The sequence below is a fragment of the Plecotus auritus genome (assembly GCF_963455305.1).
Source record: "Plecotus auritus genome assembly, chromosome: 3".
In the NCBI taxonomy this organism is placed as follows: Eukaryota; Metazoa; Chordata; class Mammalia; order Chiroptera; family Vespertilionidae; genus Plecotus; species Plecotus auritus.
In genome coordinates, this window is record NC_137772.1 from 202,556,003 (window position 1) to 202,575,971 (window position 19,969).

The window sequence follows — 19,969 nt, forward strand, 5'->3', positions numbered from 1 at the left end:
TGGCAAGAGTTCTATATCTATTGACTGTAACATGGCATGAGCTCTCCTCTAGCTCTCTGATCTGGGTTCTGAGCTGTTAAACGTTTTCAATGACCTCATCAAAGGTCACTCATAGTATATTAATCATAGGGCTTCACATAAAAAATCAACAAGCTAAAAACACAGGCTACATCTGATACTGAGTTATGGATGATTGCAAAGTCTTCACTGAAGGTCCAAAAAACTATCTGGAGAAATACAGAATGAAGGAGGTGTGGCTTAACAGCAGCACACGTGAAAAAGACTTTAGGGTTTTAGATGATTCAATTTTGGCAGCCACAACTGCATGTGGATGCCAAAAATGCTACTCCAAACTTGGGCTGTATTAGAAGAAACACAGCATGCAGAGCAAGCCAGTAGATCCAGCTCACACCTGGAATACTTTGTTCAGTGCTAGGGGTCATGCTCTAAAAGGGCCAAAATGGAGTACGTTTAGGTTTTAGATCAGAAGGCTGGGTGACACAAGTTCATGTTATACAAGGGACTGAAACTGTTAGCCTCGAGAGGAGACAGTTCTACAGTTTTTAATGAATACATGTTCTTTTTATGATCAAAACAAACGACATTTCCAATTTGGAGGAAAAAAACATTTAAATAATGCCCAATGCTGAAGAGGATATTATGAATCCAATATGTTCAGGCACTGCTGGTTTATTAAACCTTTTAGAAAACAATCTTTCCATGCATTGTTACAGCCACAAAATAGTTGTCATAGTGGCTTTATAGACAAACTATGGTAGATTCATAAGATGGAATATTGATTGGCAATAAAAAAGAACAAACTCCTAATATAAGCACATGGGTAAACCTCAAAAATGCATTATTCTAAGTGAAAGAAGCCAGACTAAAAAAGCTACATTACCATATGATTCCATTTAAGTAACATTCTGGAAAAGGCAATACTCTAAGGGCAGAAAACAGATCAATGTTAGTCAGAGGTTCAGGTGAGGCAAGAAATTGACTATAGAGCACTGGTTCTCAACCTTTCTAATGCCGCAACCCTTTAATACAGTTCCTCATGTTGTGGTGACCCCCAACCATAAAATTATTTTCGTTGCTACTTCATAACTGTAATTTTGCTACTGTTAATGAATCGTAATGTAAATATCTGTGTTTTCCGATGGTCTTAGGCTCTACAGCAGCAGTTCTCAACCTGTGGGTCACAACCCACAGGTTGAGAACCACTAGCAGGGTCGCCTAAGACCATCGGAAAACACAGATATTTACATTACGATTCATTAACAGTAGCAAAATTACAGTTATGAAGTAGCAACGAAAATAATTTTATGGTTGGGGGTCACCACAACATGAGGAACTGTATTAAAGGGTCGCGGCATTAGAAAGGTTGAGAACCACTGCTATAGAGGGACATGGGGAGAGTTTTGGGGAATGATGGAACTATTTCATATCTTGATTGTTAGAATGGTTAAGCAACTGTACAGATACATCAACAATCACAGAACTGTGTATTAAAAAGGATAGATTTTACTCTATTTAAATTATATGTTAATTTAAAAAAAAAGAAAGGAGGGGAAAAAAGAAAATCTTTAAGGCAGCCAGAGAAAAAAGATACAGAGCAACAAAGACAAGAATTACAATTTTTTTTAAAAATCGTCACCCAAGGGTATGTTTCTATTGATTCCAGAGAAAGTGAGGAAGGTAGAGGGAGAGAGAAACATTAATGTGAGAAACATTGATCAGTTGCTTCCTGTATGCACCCAACCAGGGATCAAACCCACAACCTGGGTATGTGCCCTGACCAGGAATCGATGACCTTGGGTGTATGGTGCAACACTCCAACCAACTGAACCATGCTGGCCAGGGCTAAAAATTAAGTAGAAATGAAGGCTTTTCCAGAGCAACAAAAACTGAAAGAATTCATTACCAACAGATCCATACCATAAGAAATGTCAAAGGAAGTTCTTCAGGCAAAGGAAATATGAAATCAAATAGAAACTTGGATCTATATTTAAAAATGAAGATCTCAAAAAATGGCTGAAATGAAGGTAAATATGAAATACCTTTTCTATTTTTAATAGCTCTAAATAATTGATTGTCTAAAGGAGGGGTCAACAAAGTATGGCTCAGGGGCCAAATTTCACCCACTTCCTGTTTTTGTAAGTAAAGTTATATTGGAACACAGTAACACCCATTCTTTTATGTATTGTCTATGGCTGCTTTCTCGCTACAATGACAAAACTAAGCAGCTGAGACAAAGACCAGATGGCCTACAATGCCCAAAATACTATCAGGCCCTTTACAGAAAAAAGTTTGCTGCCCCTGGTCTACAGCAAAAATAGCAATGTATTGTGGGTTTATAGCATATGTAAAAGAAAAATACTTAACAACAATAGCACAAAATATGATGAGGAAATTGGAGTATAAATACCTTCCTGTGATAAAAACTCTACACTATATGTGAAATGGTGATTAATCAAAGGTGTGTACTATAAACTCTAGGGCAGTGGTCGGCAAACTCATTAGTCAACAGAGCCAAATATCAACAGTACAACGATTGAAATTTCTTTTGAGAGCCAAATTTTTTAAACTTAAACTTCTTCTAACGCCACTTCTTCAAAATAGACTCGCCCAGGCCGTGGTATTTTGTGGAAGAGCCACACTCAAGGGGCCAAAGAGCTGCATGTGGCTCGCAAGCCGCAGTTTGCCAACCACGGCTCTAGGGCAACCACACAAAATTTTTTATGATTTAAATAATAAGACAACAGTGAAGATAAAAATTGGCTCATAAAAGGAGTTGATAAGTGCTAAAGTAAACACACAAAAAAGGAGGGGGAAAGGAATAAAGAACACATGGAACATATGGAAAACAGCAAGTTTGAAGAGTTTAATCCAACCACATTGAAATTACATTGAATATATGAAAGCTAAAGATATTGTTTAAAAGACAGAGAATTCAACATGAATAAAAAAGCAAGACAACTATAGGGTATGGCAAAAGTAGGTTTATAGTTGTTTGCATGGAAAACAATACAATCTATCCTATCTAATAAAGAGTAATATGCAAATTGACCATCACTCCAACACACAAGATGGCTGCCCCCATGTGGTCAAAGATGGCTGCCCCCATGTGGACACAAGATGGCCACCACAAGATGGCCAGCAGGGGAGGGCAGTTAGGGTGACCAGGCCTGCAGGGAAAGACAGTTAGGGTGACCAGGACTGCAGGGGAGGGCAGTTAGGGGTGACCAGGCCTGCAGGCGAGGGCAGTTAGGGGCAAACAGGCTGGCAGGGGAGTGGTTAGGGGGTGATCAGGCTGGCAGGCAGAAGCGGTTAGGGGCAATCAGGAAGGCAGACAGGCAAGCAGTTGGGAACCAGCAGTCCTGGATTGTGAGAGGGATGTCTGACTGCCCATTTAGGCCCAATCCCAGTAGGATCGGGCCTAAACGGGCAGTCAGACATCCCTCGAGGGGTCCCAGATTGGAGAGGGTGCAGGCTGGGCTGAGGGACACACACCCCCGTGCATGAATTTCGTGCACCGGGCCTCTAGCATATATACTAAAAGCCTAAGCCACTGGTCAACCGGTAGCTATGATGTGCACTGACCACCAGGGGGCAGACACTCAACACAGGAGCTGCCCCCTGGTGGTCAGTGTGCTCCCACAGCGAGATGCAGCTCGAGCCTCTCCCGCGGACACTCCCCCTGCGCACCCCTCCCCGATCCAGACCGGGATCCAGATGGGTATCGGAACTGACTGGGTGCGAGCCCACTACCACTTCTCCCTAGGACGGGCGGGCGGAGACCTCAGCGGAGCGGCAGCAAGCCTACCGAGAGGCCCGGGCATGGGCTCCTTCCCAGCCACCTCCCCTTCACACATTACTACATTCCTCGGGGGATGTAGGACTGACGGTTTTGGCCGATCACCGTAGGCCAGGCAGAGGGACCCCACCGTGCTCCGGGCCTCTAGTAATTAATAAATAATAATACAAGAATAAACTCTGTTTCACATACTCACAAATGTAAACCTACTTCTTCACCACCCTGTATATGCTGACTACAAGAAACTCACTTTAAGTATAAACACAGAGCTAGATTAAAAGCAAATGGATGGGACAGGTATGACTTCTTGCTACAACCAAGTGAGACAATAAACAAATTCTTGCTGGAAAAAGCAACTATAAAACTGAACAAAGTTAAAAAAAAAACTGAACAAAATTCATACAAACAACCAATCTGAGGCTTGAAAAATCAACTAACGGCATACAATACTGTGAGAAGCATTTATGCCTAAAAACGCATGAACTTGAATAAGAACAGTAAATCTATGGCATTCTCACGTGGGGCCTCTCCTATCCCTCCTGCCTCAGTTGAAGCAGACGTTGTGCCAGATGGGGACAGGTTATGAGAATGAGAAGCTTTCTTTGGTGCAGGAGGAAGAGGTTCACTTAATTTGGAGCAGTGCATAACACCCACATCCCGTGGTGGTGTGAGTGAAATTGATTATCTCAGAGATGGGCAAGTGGGAAGTGCCAAATGCTCTATTAGCACAAAGTTGTGGACATGTTTGGGGCAATTTTATTCCTGGTGGAGGCTGCGTGCTTTTACAGCAAAATCCGAGAAGGTCTAATCAGTCACACTCTCCTGGCTGACACTGAAGCTGTGTGCACGCCAAGAGACAAGGTGAAAGGGCCCAGTGGAATGTAAAAGACAGAGGCTTGAAAACACCCTGAACTTTGTGCGACTTACCCATAACAGACCCACTGACAGATGACAGAAACCTTACTGTTCAAGGTGGTTCAGTATAACCTCTATTCAATCACTGGCTGACTAGTACGTCATGTAGATACAGGGGCACCCCCTGGGAAAGCCGACTAAAAATAAAAACCAGTTTTAAAAAATGAGCAGAGACATCAATGGTCACAAATCACAGCAAAAAGAGATTTCAGTTTTAGTAAGCATGTTACCAAATGAAGAAACAACGAACAAACAAAAATAGTAACAACAGTATGCGTTAGATTGTGGTGACTATCTCACAATGCATATTTATACCAAATCATCAAATTGTACACCTTACCTACCATGTATATACAATTTTTAATTGACAAATATTCCCCAATAAAGTAAAATAAAATAAAATAAATCTTGGGAAGATAAGTATTGCTACACTGAATACACAGAGATACTCCATGATAAGATAGAAATCAAGAAGTTGAAAAGTACAATAACTGAAATAAAAAATTCACCAGAGCAATTCAACAGCAGTTCGAGATGGCAAGAGAAAGATTCAGTGATCCTAAAAATAGAAATTATCCAATCTTAATAACAGAGAAAGAAGACTGAAGAAAAATAAACAGAGCTTCAGAAATTTGTGCAACACCAGCATTACAACACATACACAATGGAAATCCCAGAAGTAGAGAAAAGAGAAGCTTACCGATTTTCATGAAAAACATTAATCCACACATTTAAGAAGCTCAATAAACACCAAAGATAGTAAATATTTGAGTTAATATAAAACATATATTTGTGTTTTTACTAATTTCTTAACATCTTTGAAAGATGTAAACATTTAAAAAATATATTTATAGTAAGTATAAACACACCTATATTTTAATATATTGTTTATATATTTATATACTATCTAATAAAGAGGGAATATGCTAATTGCCCATCATGCCCTCACAAAGATGGCGGCGCCCACAGCCAATAAGGAGGGAATATGCTAATTGACTGCCACACCCTCAAAGATGGTGGCACCCACAGCCACAAGATGGCGGCGCCCAGTCCCCTCAGCCCCCCAGCTACCCAGGGCTGGCCCGAGGCACAGGCAAGAGTGCAGAGATAGCTTGAAAATAGTTTTCTCTTAAAAAAATTAAGGTCACTGAAAGTTTCCTGTGGCAATAATTTTTCCTTTTCTGTTCTGATAAACACTAAAATAACTAATTATAGATTACTAATGTGTTACAGAACATTTATGTTTTTCAACTAGGTTGTGCTTGAAGCTGTGACCTGGTTTTATGAGAAATCCAGATGCTACAGAGTAAACTGAATTAGCCAAAGTCTTTTGCAAATATTGCCTCAGGATGTAGCAATTGTAACCAGTTTAATAATTGTTTTAGTCTAGTGACATCTAGTGGCAAAAGTGGTAAAAATATCACTACTGTAAATTAAATTACATTAAAGGGAGGCCATCTTATGGGGAAAAAAGGCAAAATATGCACAAACTATGATATTTATTAGCATTAAAGAATGTTTCAATCTCTCTTTGGCCTATATAACTGTTCACTCCTCTCAGTAGGATTTATCATTTGTTTCTTTATCTTATAGCTGGTACATATTTATCTTGATATAACATAAGATTTACTGAAATAAAAGATACTAATGTTTTAATTATCAGTTAGAGAAAGCTCTCAGTTAGAAAGACTGAATGAAGAACAAAACTATCCCCAACGATGATATGCCTGCTCCAACAATCTTGCAATTCAAAACTGCATTGTTTACATAATTTGCTTACTGACACACATCCTAATATATAAAAAGCTAGGGGCCATCACAACCTAAATGACCAGACAGACAACCAAACACCAGGGGGTCCACAGTGGGGGTGGGGCCGTGGCCGTGGCGGACACCTCTCTGTGCACCTGCGCCGGGGGTCTGGTTCAAGTCCCGGATTGTGAGAGGGTGAGTGAGAATGACATAGGCTAAGGAACCAGCAGGGGGTTAGTGGGGGTTAGTTGTAGAAAGAATAACTTCAGCCATTGAAGACCAAACTGTACACCCCAAATGCTTTTTCTTGGATGGTCCAGGTGGTGGTGGAAAAACATATCTTTATAAAGTTTTAATACATTATATTAGAGGTCGTGGTGGTACTGTTTTACCCACAGCGTCTACAGGAATTGCTGCAAATTTACTTCTCGGTGGAAGAACCTTTCATTCCCAATATAAATGACCAATTCCATTAAATGAAACTTCAATTTCTAGACTCGATATAAAGTGTGAAGTTGCTAAAACCATTAAAAAGGCCAAACTTCTCATTACTGATGAATCCACCATGGCATCCAGTCATGCTATAAATGCCATAGACAGATTACTAAGAGAAATTATGAATTTGAATGTTGCATTGGTGGGAAAGTTCTCCTTCTCAGAGGGGATTTTTGACAGTGTCTCAGTATTGTGCCACATGCTATGTGATCAGCCATAGAACAAACGAGTTTAAAGTACTGTTGTGTTTGGGGATGTTTCATAAAGTTGTCTCTTAAAACAAATAAGAGATCAGAGGATTCTGCTTATAGTGAATGGTTAGTAAAACTCGGAGATGGCAAACTTGATAGCAGCTTTCATTTGGGAATGGATATTATTTAAATCCCCTGTGAAATGATTTATAACAGATCTATTATTGAAGCTACCTTTGGAAATACTATATCTATAGATAATATTAAAAATATATCTAAACGTGTGATTCTTTGTCCAAAAAATAAGCACGTTCAAATATTAAATGAAAAAATTTTGGATATATATTAGTATAATAATAAATCTTTAGAAACTTGTGTTAATGATTTTAATCAGCTCTTATCAGGCAAATAATTATATATCAAAACTCATTCTTTACAATGTCACTTTGCATTTCATTAGCTTTATGTGAAACTGAATTTTGATAGAAACATTTTTTAAATTTCAATTTTATTTTTTCTATCACCATTTATCCCCTTTATCAACTCTCCCTTCACCCCTGCCAGGCGTCCTCAAACTACGGCTCGCAGGCCACATGCGGCCCGCCGAGGACATTTATCCAGCCCGCCGGGTGCCGCTGCCTGTCCTGCTTAGCAGCCGACTCGACCCGGGCCTGCAGTGCGCATAGGAATTTGTTCACAGTTGTTTTTTTTTAACTATAGTCCGGCCCTCCAACGGTCTGAGGGACAGTGAACTGGCCCCCTGTTTAAAAAGTTTGAGGACCCCTGACCCCTGCAATCACCACACTGTTATCCATATACATGAGTTCTCTCTCTTATTTTTTCTTTTTTTGCTCAATCCCTCCACCCCTCCCCAAAACCTCCCCACCTCCCAAAGCTGTCTGCCTGCTCTCTATCTATGAGTCTGTCTCTATTTTGCTTGGCAGTTCATTAAATTCCACATATGAGTGAAATCATATGGTGCTTGTCTTTCTCTGACTGGCTTATTTCACTTAGCATAATGTTATCCAGGTCTATCCATGCTGTTGTAAAGGGTAAAATTTTCCTCCTTTTTATGGCAGAGTAGCATTCCATTGTATAAATGTAACACAGCTTTTTTTTGTCATTATTAAAACCCATGACTTCTAAAAAATTCTTCCTCAATAATGAATTCTCAATGAATCCAAAATTTAACACCGATATGAATCCGTTTTAATACTGGAGTTTACCCCAAAATAATAAAAACCCAATAACATATTGAAAATACTCTTTTGAAAACCACTTTTTAAAATATCTAAAATCATTTAGTTAAATGATCTAACAGCTCTGTGATCTCAAGTAAGAGATTTATGTTCAAGCTCAATGTTTTCCAAAGTGTGATCCATGGACCCACTTCAGAATGCTAGTTTAATATACAGTTGCCTTAAACCCAAACCTACCGAATCAGACTCTCTCTCTCCGAGTTGTAATCTATAACCAGATTTTTTAAAAAGTTTCTTCAGATGGTTTCTTATGCATGATAAAGTTTTGAAATTAATTACTATCAAGATCACGAATATAGCCCAGTGGGCATGGCTCAGTGGTTGACGGTGAACCCATAAACCAGGAAGTCACGGTCCCATTCCACGCCCCGTCCCCTCCCCCACCGTCAGGACACATGCCTGAGTTGCAGGCTCGGTTCCTGGTAGGGGGCATGAGGGAGGCATGATTCTCTCATATTTTTTAAAAAGACCATGAATATAAATTCTTCTAAGTTGTTCTGCCTCTCTCAGAATAAGCTGCTCCGTCCTTTAAGTTCTCCAAAGGGTTACACTTTATTTATAGGCATTATCATGTTGAATCACAATTTATCTGTTAACAAGATACGTAGTTTCTCTCACTAGACTGTGAGCTCCTCATGAGAAGGAATTATGGTTTTTGTGTTTGTATCTCTAAGCCTAACAATATCTAACAAACAGCAAGCATTCAATGAATCTGATTAAATGAACACATGAAACAACATGTTTCTAAAAAGAGCATGTGACTTTGACTTGTGCCCAGTTCCAAATACTATACAATTAGCATCAAATTAATCTGTTCAATAGCCAGTTAAAATTTGGAGATAGGGGAATGGAATTTTTAAAAAATGTTAGGAATACCTTTCAAATTCAGATTTCCTAAACATTTCAGTCTCAAATGCTAGTGTGTTTAAAAACAGAATTTTTATATGTGGTTTTGGAAAAGTAGAAAAACTGAAGATGACTAACAGAATTTTATGCTATTCAGCCTTAGAATGTTTCTAGGTTGCCACTTAGCAGAAACTACTGACAAACCAGAGCCATAAAAGGAAATATATACATCTATCTTTATTGTTATATTCCAGGAGTAACCAGCTAGCTCATTCAGGAAATGTTATTGCTTACAAAGAGGAAAACATAAGCACAATAAGCAGAGAAATGAAAACCTTTTTTAAAGGTGGGGAAGGGACATCTAAAGCTGAAAAATATAATTGTCTGAAATTAAAAATACATTGGATGGGATTAAGAGCAGTATTGACATAACAGAAATAAAGACCATTGTACCTGGAAACATAGCAGTAGAAATTATCCAAAGTAAGGACAGAAAGAAAAAAGTTTTCTTTTTAATTGAAAGGTGAGTCATCTGTGAGAAAATACCAAGTGGTCTAACAGAAATTGAAGTCCCGCAAAAAAAAAGCATGAGGACAGAAAAATATTGGAAGAAATAATGGCCAAACTATTTAATAAAAACTATAAATTTATTGATCAAAGAACATAGACCACTTAGTGGGAACTCATCATTTTCAATATGGATAGGTAAATATAGAAATAAATATAGGTGCAAATGTATGTGCACGTATGCGTCTGTGTGGATATGTATATATCCTTGCTAAATGCAATGAGAATGCCTGGCTCTCTACTGAAAAATCGGGGTTCCTGGAGATTTTGGGGCTGGGGCCAGGGAAGAACAAGGTAAGTCTGGGATATTATATTGTCCCATAATATAAAAACATGTTTGAAGAATAATGAGAAATGTCAAATGAACATAGGAAGCTAGACTGATGGTGCTCTGACTAGTTAAATTTGGAGCATTTTGAGACTAAAAATAAATAATGATTGTAACAGATTACATAACTCACTGAATAAAATAGGAATTCACTGTTCCACGTGAATAAATGGGGGGTAGAGAAAAGTCCTCCTTACAGTAAAGCCCAACCAATAATGTTAATTTAGAAGAATGATAAAAGTTAGAAAATCACTATCCGGCAACCATCACTGTATAATTAATTCAAGCCAGAAACATCAATGGATATTATAACCAGTGGGAAAAAGTGTGTTGAATAATGAGATTTCACAGCATCAGAGTATTTCCTCAAATGCTTGGTAATTAAAAAACAAAAAACTTTATAATGAAAATGGGCAAAAACTGACATTTTCAGATAAATAAAAAGAATTTGTTTCCAGCTGGCCTGCACTTGCACAAAATGCTATAAGAAGTTCTTCAGATTAAAAATAAGTGACATCAAATGAAAATTTGAATCTACAGAAAGGGATTAAGAATTCCAGAAATGGCCAAAACCGGTTTGGCTCAGTGGATAGAGCGTCAGCCTGCGGACTGAAAGGTCCCGGGTTCGATTCCGGTCAAGGGCATATAACTTGGTTGCGGGCACATCCCCAGTAGGAGGTGTGCAAGAGGCAGCTGATTGATGTTTCTCTCTCATCGATGTTTCTGACTATCTATCCCTCTTCCTTCCTCTCTGTAAAAAATCAATAAAATATATTAAAAAAAAAAAAAAGAAAAAAAAAGAATTCCAGAAATGGTAAATATGTAGGTAAACATAACATTCAATATGTAATGTTTTTCTCTTAATTTATTTAAAATATATATGATTTTTTAAAATGAACTAAGAAAGCTAATAGAAAAATTAAAATGAAATACTAAAAAATATTCAACTGATCCAAAAAAGTCAGGAAAGGAGCATGAGAGAAACCAAAAGCAGGCAGCACAAATAGAAAATGAAGAGCAGAAGGGTAGATCTATATCCAACCGTATCAATTTATATACCAACTGAAAGGCAGACTGACCTCGTTGGTTTGGCTCAGTGGATAGAGCATCAGCCTGCAGACTGAAGGGTCCTGGGTTCAACCAAGGGCACATGCCCAGGTTGCTGGCTCCATCCCCGGTTGGGGGTGCATGGGAGGCAACCAATCAATGATTCTCTCTCATCACTGATGTCTCTCTCTCTCTTTCTCTCTTCCTCTCTGAACTCAATCTATATATATAAAACCCTAATATGCAAATAGACCGAACGGCGGAACAACCGAACAACCGGTCGCTATTTCATGCGCTGACCACAAGGGGGTGTGTGCGGAACATGGTGGGCGTCGGCTGCGGCAGGATGGTGGAGCAGGTGAGCAGGGGTGCCAGACCAAGGCAGGGTGTCGGTCGCTGTCATCGGGGCAAGCCTCTGGTGGTTACTGAAATTTCTTTGCTCCCGCACACCGCAGTTCCACTGGGCACTCGCACCTGCTGCCGGTGCTGGCCCCACTTGCACCCGCTGCTGGCACCAGAGCCACTGCTCGCACCTGCTGCCGGTGCCCAGTGCTGGCCCTGATCGCTCGGCACCGTCAGCGGGTGTGAGCGGCGGCTGCTGGCCCTAATCACTCCTCAGGACTTCTCCACCTCCCCCTGCTCCTGAGGGGCAATCGGGGCAGCAGCTGCCGCTCATACCCGGGGACGGTGCTGGCCCCACTTGCACCCACTGCTGGTGCCAGCCCCAATCGCTCCGAGCGGTCAGCGGGTGCGAGCGGGTCCAGTGCCATCAGCACGTGGGAGCAACGACAGGAGCAGGGCTGCCAGTAGACGGGGGTTGGGGCCATTGTGGGAGGGGCCAGGTGGGGGCACAGAGGATGGGCCAAGACCCGCCCCTGTGCCCATCAGAGCCTCGCGTCCCACTGTTCCTTTCAAGGTGCACCAATTCATGCACTGGGCCCCTAGTAAAAATAAATAAATAAATAAATAAATAAATAAATAAATAAATAAATAAATAAATAAATAAATAAATGGCAGACTGTCAGACTAGATACAGGAGCAAAACCCAATTGTATACTGTCTACATGAGATACGCTTTAAATATAAAGACAAAAATAGACTAAAAAATAAACAAAAGAATGGAAAAAGATATACTAGCAAACAAGTGTAAAATAGCTGGAATGACTACATTAATATAAGACAAAATGCACTTCAAGATAGGGGGTAAGACCATAGATAGAAGGGCATTTACTAATGATAAAAGGGTCAGTATAATAATAATTAATGGCTTTGTGCTGAATAAAAAACTTCCAGTGCACAGAAAGAATGAAAGGAATAAACAAATTCACAATCATAGCTTAAGATTTTAATACCTCTCTTTTAGTGAGAGAATTAAAAAAATAGAAGATTTAAACAATGCCCTCAACCACACTTTGACTTACAACACTACACCCTACAATTGCAGAACACATTCTTTTCAAGTGTACCTGAATGTGTCCTATTCACCTAATAAAAGTAAGTTCTATAAATGTTTGCTAAATAAATGAATACATAAATGGAAGATGGGGCATGCTGACTTTTTAAGTTATTGATTTGAGACAGACAGACAGAAACATCAATCATGCTCCCCAGGGTACAAACTGGGTATGTGCGCTGACAGGGAATCCAACCCGCCACTTTCTGGTGTAAGGGAAGGTGCTCCGACCAACTGAGCCACACCCATCAGGGCAGGACATGCTGAATTTAAAGTAACAATGGTTGGCTGTATTGACTAGTTCATAGTTGAAGAAATGGACAAGAACTTGAAGGTAATGTTACAGACTTAGAATCATCTAGGCCAGTGATTTTCAACCTTTTTCATCTCATGGCACACAAACTAATTACTAAAATTCTGCAGCACACCAAAAAATACATTGTCGATCTGACAAAAAGTAAGTATAATTTTGATTCATTCACACCAGACAGCTATTGATGTGTTGGCTGTTGTCATTTTTTTCTAAGGGAAAAGAGGTCAGTGCCCCTGACTAAATAGTCAAGTATTGCATGTTTTAAATTTTTTTGCGGCACACTGGTTGAAAATTGCTGATCTAGATGTCTATATTTCAAAATCCTTAAAGTTCACTAAGCTAGATGCTAGATACAAGTACAGAAGCAAAGTCCCAGCAAATGAAGGAAAAAGTTAAATAAAGAAGCATTAAGTTTTATGGATAGGCATAGGTACCTTCTCTGAGATTTAATAGAAAGAAACAAAAATGGATGCAGGCACAGAGATTTATCGGAGTCAGAAAAAGAGTGAGGCTACTCTTGCAAAATGGCTTCACCGTCTCAAGCTGTTTAAAGGATCTTTCGCTTAGGGTTTCCCAGTCTTCTGAGTAAGACTCACTTTACTGGTTAACAGCCTTGTTAAAAAGGTTAACTGAAGAGCTATTATACATACAAGACTGATTACAAGGTAATCAGGAATAAGTGATCAACTTTTCTAATATGGTGTTTGGGGGGGAAAGATACTCTTAGGATCAACCTGGGCCTACGCAGGGGTGGGCAAACTTTTTGACTCGAGGGCCACAATGGGTTCTTAAACTGGACCGGAGGGCCAGAACAAAAGCATGGATGGAGTGTTTGTGTGATCTAATATAAATTCAAAGTAAAGGAGCGGAGGGGAGAGCAAGAGAACCCTCCGCTCTTTCGGCTCCGCGGGCCGGATAGAACAGCCGAACGGGCTGGATCCGGCCCGCGGGCCGTAGTTTGCCCACGGCTGGCCTAGAGTCACCTTTAAGCCATTCAAAGAAGACTGTGCTCTGATTAAGATCCATTCTCTTGACACCCCATGTTCCAATGCAGAGATAAAATGTGACTGCTGGGAAACACAGGTGTCTTATAAATGCAAAGACTTTCTGCCTTCATACTATTTGGCTAATAGACAAGGAGGTGGAAAAGATGTGAAGAAACTGGTCATTGAAAATCTAGCTCCCTCGTGTTCTCCTTATCGCCCTTTTCCATCGAGTCATTCTAACCCAGCTTCAACCTCAAGCACTAATTCTCAACATTCCATGTGATTTGAGAGCCTTCACTGCTGTTCCGTGAGATTTTGCTCCCTCGAGAAAAGCCCCTAGCTCTTTTCAATTGTCAAAATCTACTTCACATATATCATGGTCTTCACAACCAAACACAAAATTCCCAACGAAGCTGTTTGGTGTCATTGAAGCATTTACACTGTATGTTTGACCTTCCTTGTTGGTAACAAGGACAGTCTCTTCCTTAGTCAGCAAGACAATCATATGCTGTATCCAGGGTCAACAACAAAAATGATAGGTCAATTGCAAAGAATGTGCCTATGCATGCATATGTGTATGCATGCATATATTCATCACCATGAGTAAATAGAATAATTGTTTAACATATGTATATATAAAACATCAATATTGCATTTAGCTTGTGAATATTTTATTTCTATAAAATGACAAAAAATAATCCTTAAAAAATATGAGTGGTTAAATTTTAAGAAATCTGTAGAGCTTGTTTAATCTTTAGGAATCTAACTACTTTGCATCAAATCTACATTTTGACTGTTCTGTCATTACCATTTATTGCTACTTTCTAATTTTTTTATTTTAATTTTCTACTAAATGTTTTCCATTTCAAAATAAATTGGTAAAGTCAGACACTGCTATGACAACATAAATTCTTTTGACTTTAAAAAAAAAAGAGGAACACATATTTGGCATCTGTATGGAACATACATTATATTCTGGTGTAATTACCCAAAAGAGTTAAAGACCAAAGAAAGAATCTGCTTGCTTATTAAAAATGCAAACATTACCTCAGTCATACAAATAGCCCCAAACTCGCCTGGCCACTGCCTCTGCAGATCACCCACCAGCATCAGCATTACATCATATGACATTATGGAACAATAGTGAACTCTGTGTAATACTTGAATATATTGTTTTGGAAGAATAAACTGTCATTAACTTGAATAAGAGCTTTCTGAAATCAAACCTGGGCGGTAGAGCCCTCACTGTGTGGCCCTTTTACTACTTTGAGAAATAGCCTCATCCTGAAAGCAGGAAAGAGGGAAAAAGAGATTAGAGTATAAAGGCAACAGTGATGAGTGGCCCCTGCAGCCGCCCAGCAGACAGCCGGCGGGGCTTTAAATTACCAGACAGAACAATGTCAAAGCAGGAGGCACCTCAACAAATGCTGCACCTAAAAGTCCAAACAACCTCACACCCATCCCTCTATTTCCTATTACAGCCCAGTGATGTGAACAATGGGCTTTGCTAGAATTGGGAACTGAGTCTTTTCCTATGTACAAAATTTTTAAACACTTGATGTCCCGATGCCATTGCAAGATGGGCTATCACTTGTAGCCATGTGACTTTTAGGCACTGAATTTAAGCTTTGAGCACCAACGTTTTAATCTAGAAAATGAAAAGAATAACAGCTATTATGCAGAGGCATGAGGGGGAGGGAATTAGCTACTATTATGATTATACTTATTATTTCCAGCCAACTGTCTCCTTTGCCTACCTTTTCCACTGTCCAGGATGTTCCTACTTACTTCACAAGTGAAACATGAGCATCAGCTTCAATGCTCACTGGCTTTTTGTGTGTGTGTGTGTGTGTGTTTCCTGCAGTCTGGCCATTGTCACATGTTGCCATTTCTACTTTCATGCCACTTCTCTACCTTCCAAATCCTAGATCACCTCTCACCTGCAACCTGCTACTCACCAGCTTTCCTCTCTCCTGAAACTGTCCTCAGTGTTCTCAACAAACAAGGTTCACAGAGGCGAAAAACAAAGCCAGAGCAACACAGCTAGCCAGTTGGTAGCTGAGTCCCAATTAAAACCTCAGTAATCAGTGCAACCAAGTCCAGCTGCACTGTACTGACTACACCTCATCAAACTATGCACTTTCAGGGTCCCCAGAGATTATTTTAAACCTGAAGTCAGCTTCCCTTAGTATCAAGCCTTTTCCTAGACCCTTCACTTACTGGTCAATTTATTATCATAAAATATGAGTTATTTCAAATACTTAAGAAACATTAATCTCAGAAAAGTATTAAGTAAATCTCAAAGTTCTGGGGGAATTATTGTTGTTTGTTTTTAGTATTTCTCTAAAGTGGGACAAAAATTGGTCACATAAGGCCTCATCCAGGGACTAGACGAGTTTAGGAGAAAAGACGCAGTTAACAGCCATGAAAATTCTGACTGTGAGAAGTACTATATGCATTTCCAGAGGGACAGAGTAGAAAGGTTTCCTTAAACCAGCGGTCGCCAACCTTTCAGACCTCACGGACCACCAGTGGTCTGCGGACCACCGGTTGGCGACCGCTGGGAGAGTAACAGTTCCCACCTCTAAGTTTCTAAAGACAAAGGTTATATCTTTTAATATTATTGTATAAGGATATGTGGAGATGAAAATTTCATTAATGTTGGCTTCTTTGGAGAATCACATCATTCCTGAAAATTATGAAAACTAGTAAGAGGATGTAATGTGTCATTTTATGTAAGAGCCAGAAGAGTTTACCAAAGTCTAACTCTAAGGACTTTGGGGAACAGACTGAAAGCTTGTACTGCCTCATTGTAAAGCAGATGAAGCGCTAGGAAGAATGAGTTGATATATGGATCATTTATAAAGCACCATTTGTTTTTATACTTTTGTTTTTTAAGTATAGTGTGGAATAGTGTAACTAGTATAGAATTTGACATCAGTGATGAAGGTTCAAGTTCAATCTATCAGCAGCTATCTGATCTGGCACAAATCACTTAAGCATATTTAATGAAATAAGAATTAAAGGAATGATATGTGTATGGCAGGGGCTTTTAAAATACATAAATGTAAGATGATGTATATTACTGTACACTGTACCAGGTTAATAAACCAGTACCTCATGTTCATTTATACAGCCTAATATTTTAGGGGAGAAGGAGACAGAAAGAGAGATTCTTATAGTAGAAATCCCACTCCATTAACAGAAAATCATTACCGGTACTTAATGGAGATATGAAAATAACAAAATAAATTAATATATTTACTAATTTAAAATTAACAAAAATATGAAATTATTAAATAAATAATAAAACTCATATTAAAAGGTAACTACCTCAATATACACTAATCAAGAAGGCTAATGGTTTGTATACACTCTCCCTCCTCAATATATACACTCTCTTCTCATACAATATGGTTGCCAGAATTAATTAAAAGTGTATCAGTGGTCATGGAGATTTCCTCTATGGATCTGAACTAGTCAACCCATAGTCCAGACCATTCATGGAAATATAACAGGTAAGGGCTAACTCCAACATCATTCATTCATTCATTTATTTATTCAGACCCTACTTTATACCAGGCTCTATTCCAAGTGCTGAGGATTTAACACTTCGAACCAATGCCATCACATATTCTAGTAGAAAAATAGAGACCGTAACCAAATAAACAATGCAGTAGGACAATGATGATTAACTGCTACAGAGAAAAACAGGCAGGGAAAAGGGCTGCAATTCTAAATAGGGCAGTCAAGGAAGGCTTCACAGAGAAGATGCTATTTAAGGAAAGACCTAAGGGAGATGAATAAGGCACACAGATATCTGAGAAGAGTAGTGGGGCTATGCAAACCTTTCCAGCAAGTCCAGATAAGTCAAAATGCAAGCCCTTACCTTTCAAAAGAGGTTGGAAGGTTGGAATCTCTTGCAACTTGATGACATCAGGATCATTGCTGACATTCCGTGAGGCCTGGGAGCCCTGAGCTACAACCACAATATCATCCATCTTGGCTCTGTGCTTAGCTGGAGAAGGAGTCACTGAAAATAAAGTTACACCGTCAGGAGTTGCATGTTCGTTAGCCACCTCTGTCTCACCAAAGCTGTTTCACTGTAGTTATTAAAAATAATAGTAAAAAAAAATGCTAACTGGATTTTTCCTGCGGTGGGGGCTCATAGGGGAAATGAATCATGGAGGACTTCCATTTTCTATCATAGTTTTAAAATACTCAAACATTACAGAATATATATATATATATATATATATATGAAACTTTTTGCAATTTAAAATACTTTATTATTTGGCAATAATAAGCAAAAGAATGAGCAAATTATGTTTTTAATTTTTTATTTCTTTGATCTTCTTGATGTCTGTCCCTATTTTACCAATGAGGAAATAAGGGTACAAAATTTGGCTGTGACTTGCCAAAAGTCAACAGCAGTAGAAAAAGAGTTAGGAAAGGAATTGGAGGTCTACAAGTTGTTGGTATACATGACCCATCCCTGTGGCACTGCGGTTGCAGAGCTGTCTTAGCCACCCATCACAGCAAACCAAGTACAGATCCTAATTATGGGGGGATGGGGACAAACCCTGATACTCAACCCTAGATAATGGGTGTATTCCTGAGGCACCAGCCCCCTCACCCTTAAAGTTACAGGGATTAGTCCAAGAAGGTAGAAAATAATCAGTAGGTCCCTTCTAGGCTGAGGCAAAATTCAGACACTTGGAGGACTGCTAGAGGCAGGTCAATTTCAGGTCTCTTAGGAAAATGCAATCTACTCGGAGGGAAGTGATTCAAACTATCAAGGACTCACTAAGACATCTTCCTCTCCCCAAATATGTTCCTGGCTGGGGCCAGAATAAACCTTTTACACTCTACAAGGCAGATTTGCAAGCTCATCACAGGCAGGTTCTCAAAGGTCGATCCAGGGATGCCACAGAACTGCCCTGCCACCTAGAGGCTGGAGTCTCCTATGGCATGGCGTTCACTCTTCCAGAATCTCTTTTTTTGCTCTTTAAAGAAATATCTCTTAATCACTTGGTCATTTACCTAACGCACCCAAGAGTTAAAAGATTGTACACCTGTCACACATCCCTTCTGAAAAGGAACCTCTGAGACCCGTTTTTAAGAAGGAACCTGTTCTTAGAAGTCCTGCTTACGATCCATCCACTGTGAGAACCAAATCTCACTATGTCAGTCCCGAATACTAATAATAATTAACTAGGTCATCTTTTAAATAGGCTGTAGCTAGGAAAACAGCTGTTTCGAAAATAAATAATGGGTATGAGCGCCCACGCTGGCTTAGCTGCTGTCACGGGCACTCACTTCATCAGGGGATTCAAAGCTAGGACAGATGGTGACTTAAAAAAAAGCATGGTGAGGGCTTTCGGTGCGTTCGTGTCCGCCGGTCCCAGACCCCACTAGGCTGGGAGGCAGCGCCCTCCGCAGGCCGACACGGCTGCGTGGAGGAAGGTGGAAGTTAGGGCACCGACCTGAGGAGTTCAGATCGTTGGGTCGGCTCTCGGCCTCCGAGCTCTGCTCACTGCCCATGGTGCAGGCAGGAACTGGCAGCGAACAGCGGGGAGGCGGTCACCGCTCCGGCTGCGGGGCGACGGGCAAGGACGGGAGCGGGATGGGGATGCTGCATCCAGTCGGGGCGCCGCAGCGGGGCGCTGTGTGCGGATGGAGCGCCTAGCCCACGTAGGGGCGCGGGCGGTGGGGAGTGGGGAGCCCCGATTTGGGGAACGGACGCGCAAAGAGGAGCAGCGCGGCCGCACGCAGCTCGCCCGCCTCCTCTGGAGAAATTCCAAGGAGAGAGAGGCGGGGAACCGCAGGCTTCAGCTACGCCTGCCACCTGCGGGCGGCGCCGCTTTCACTCACTCGCTCACGCGCCGCAGGCTCGCTCCTTCCGGGACGCGGATTGGCGGCGCCGGTGGCGCGCGGCCGTCAGTTCCGGGTTAGAGGGCCGCTGCCAGTTGCTGCCTGTTCTGGGGCGGGACGATTGGC

General features: G+C 40.5%; 1 protein-coding gene across 2 annotated transcripts in view; it reads right to left on the reverse strand.

Moving 5' to 3' along the window:
* The window catches only part of BORCS5 (BLOC-1 related complex subunit 5), a 78,016-nt gene extending 58,064 nt beyond the window's left edge, over positions 1 to 19,952 (reverse strand). The window contains exons 1-2 of one of the 2 annotated variants that reach the window (XM_080663124.1): positions 19,456 to 19,876; positions 17,859 to 18,002 (exon numbers count right to left, since the gene is read on the reverse strand). In XM_080663124.1, coding sequence (XP_080519250.1) covers positions 17,859 to 18,002; positions 19,456 to 19,513 — 202 coding nt within the window. In that variant the 5' untranslated portion in view covers positions 19,514 to 19,876. Of the gene's footprint in view, positions 1 to 17,858; positions 18,003 to 19,455 lie in introns of both variants that reach the window. The other variant, XM_080663125.1, reaches the window with a different exon arrangement.
* Between the last annotated feature and the right edge of the window lie 17 nt (positions 19,953 to 19,969).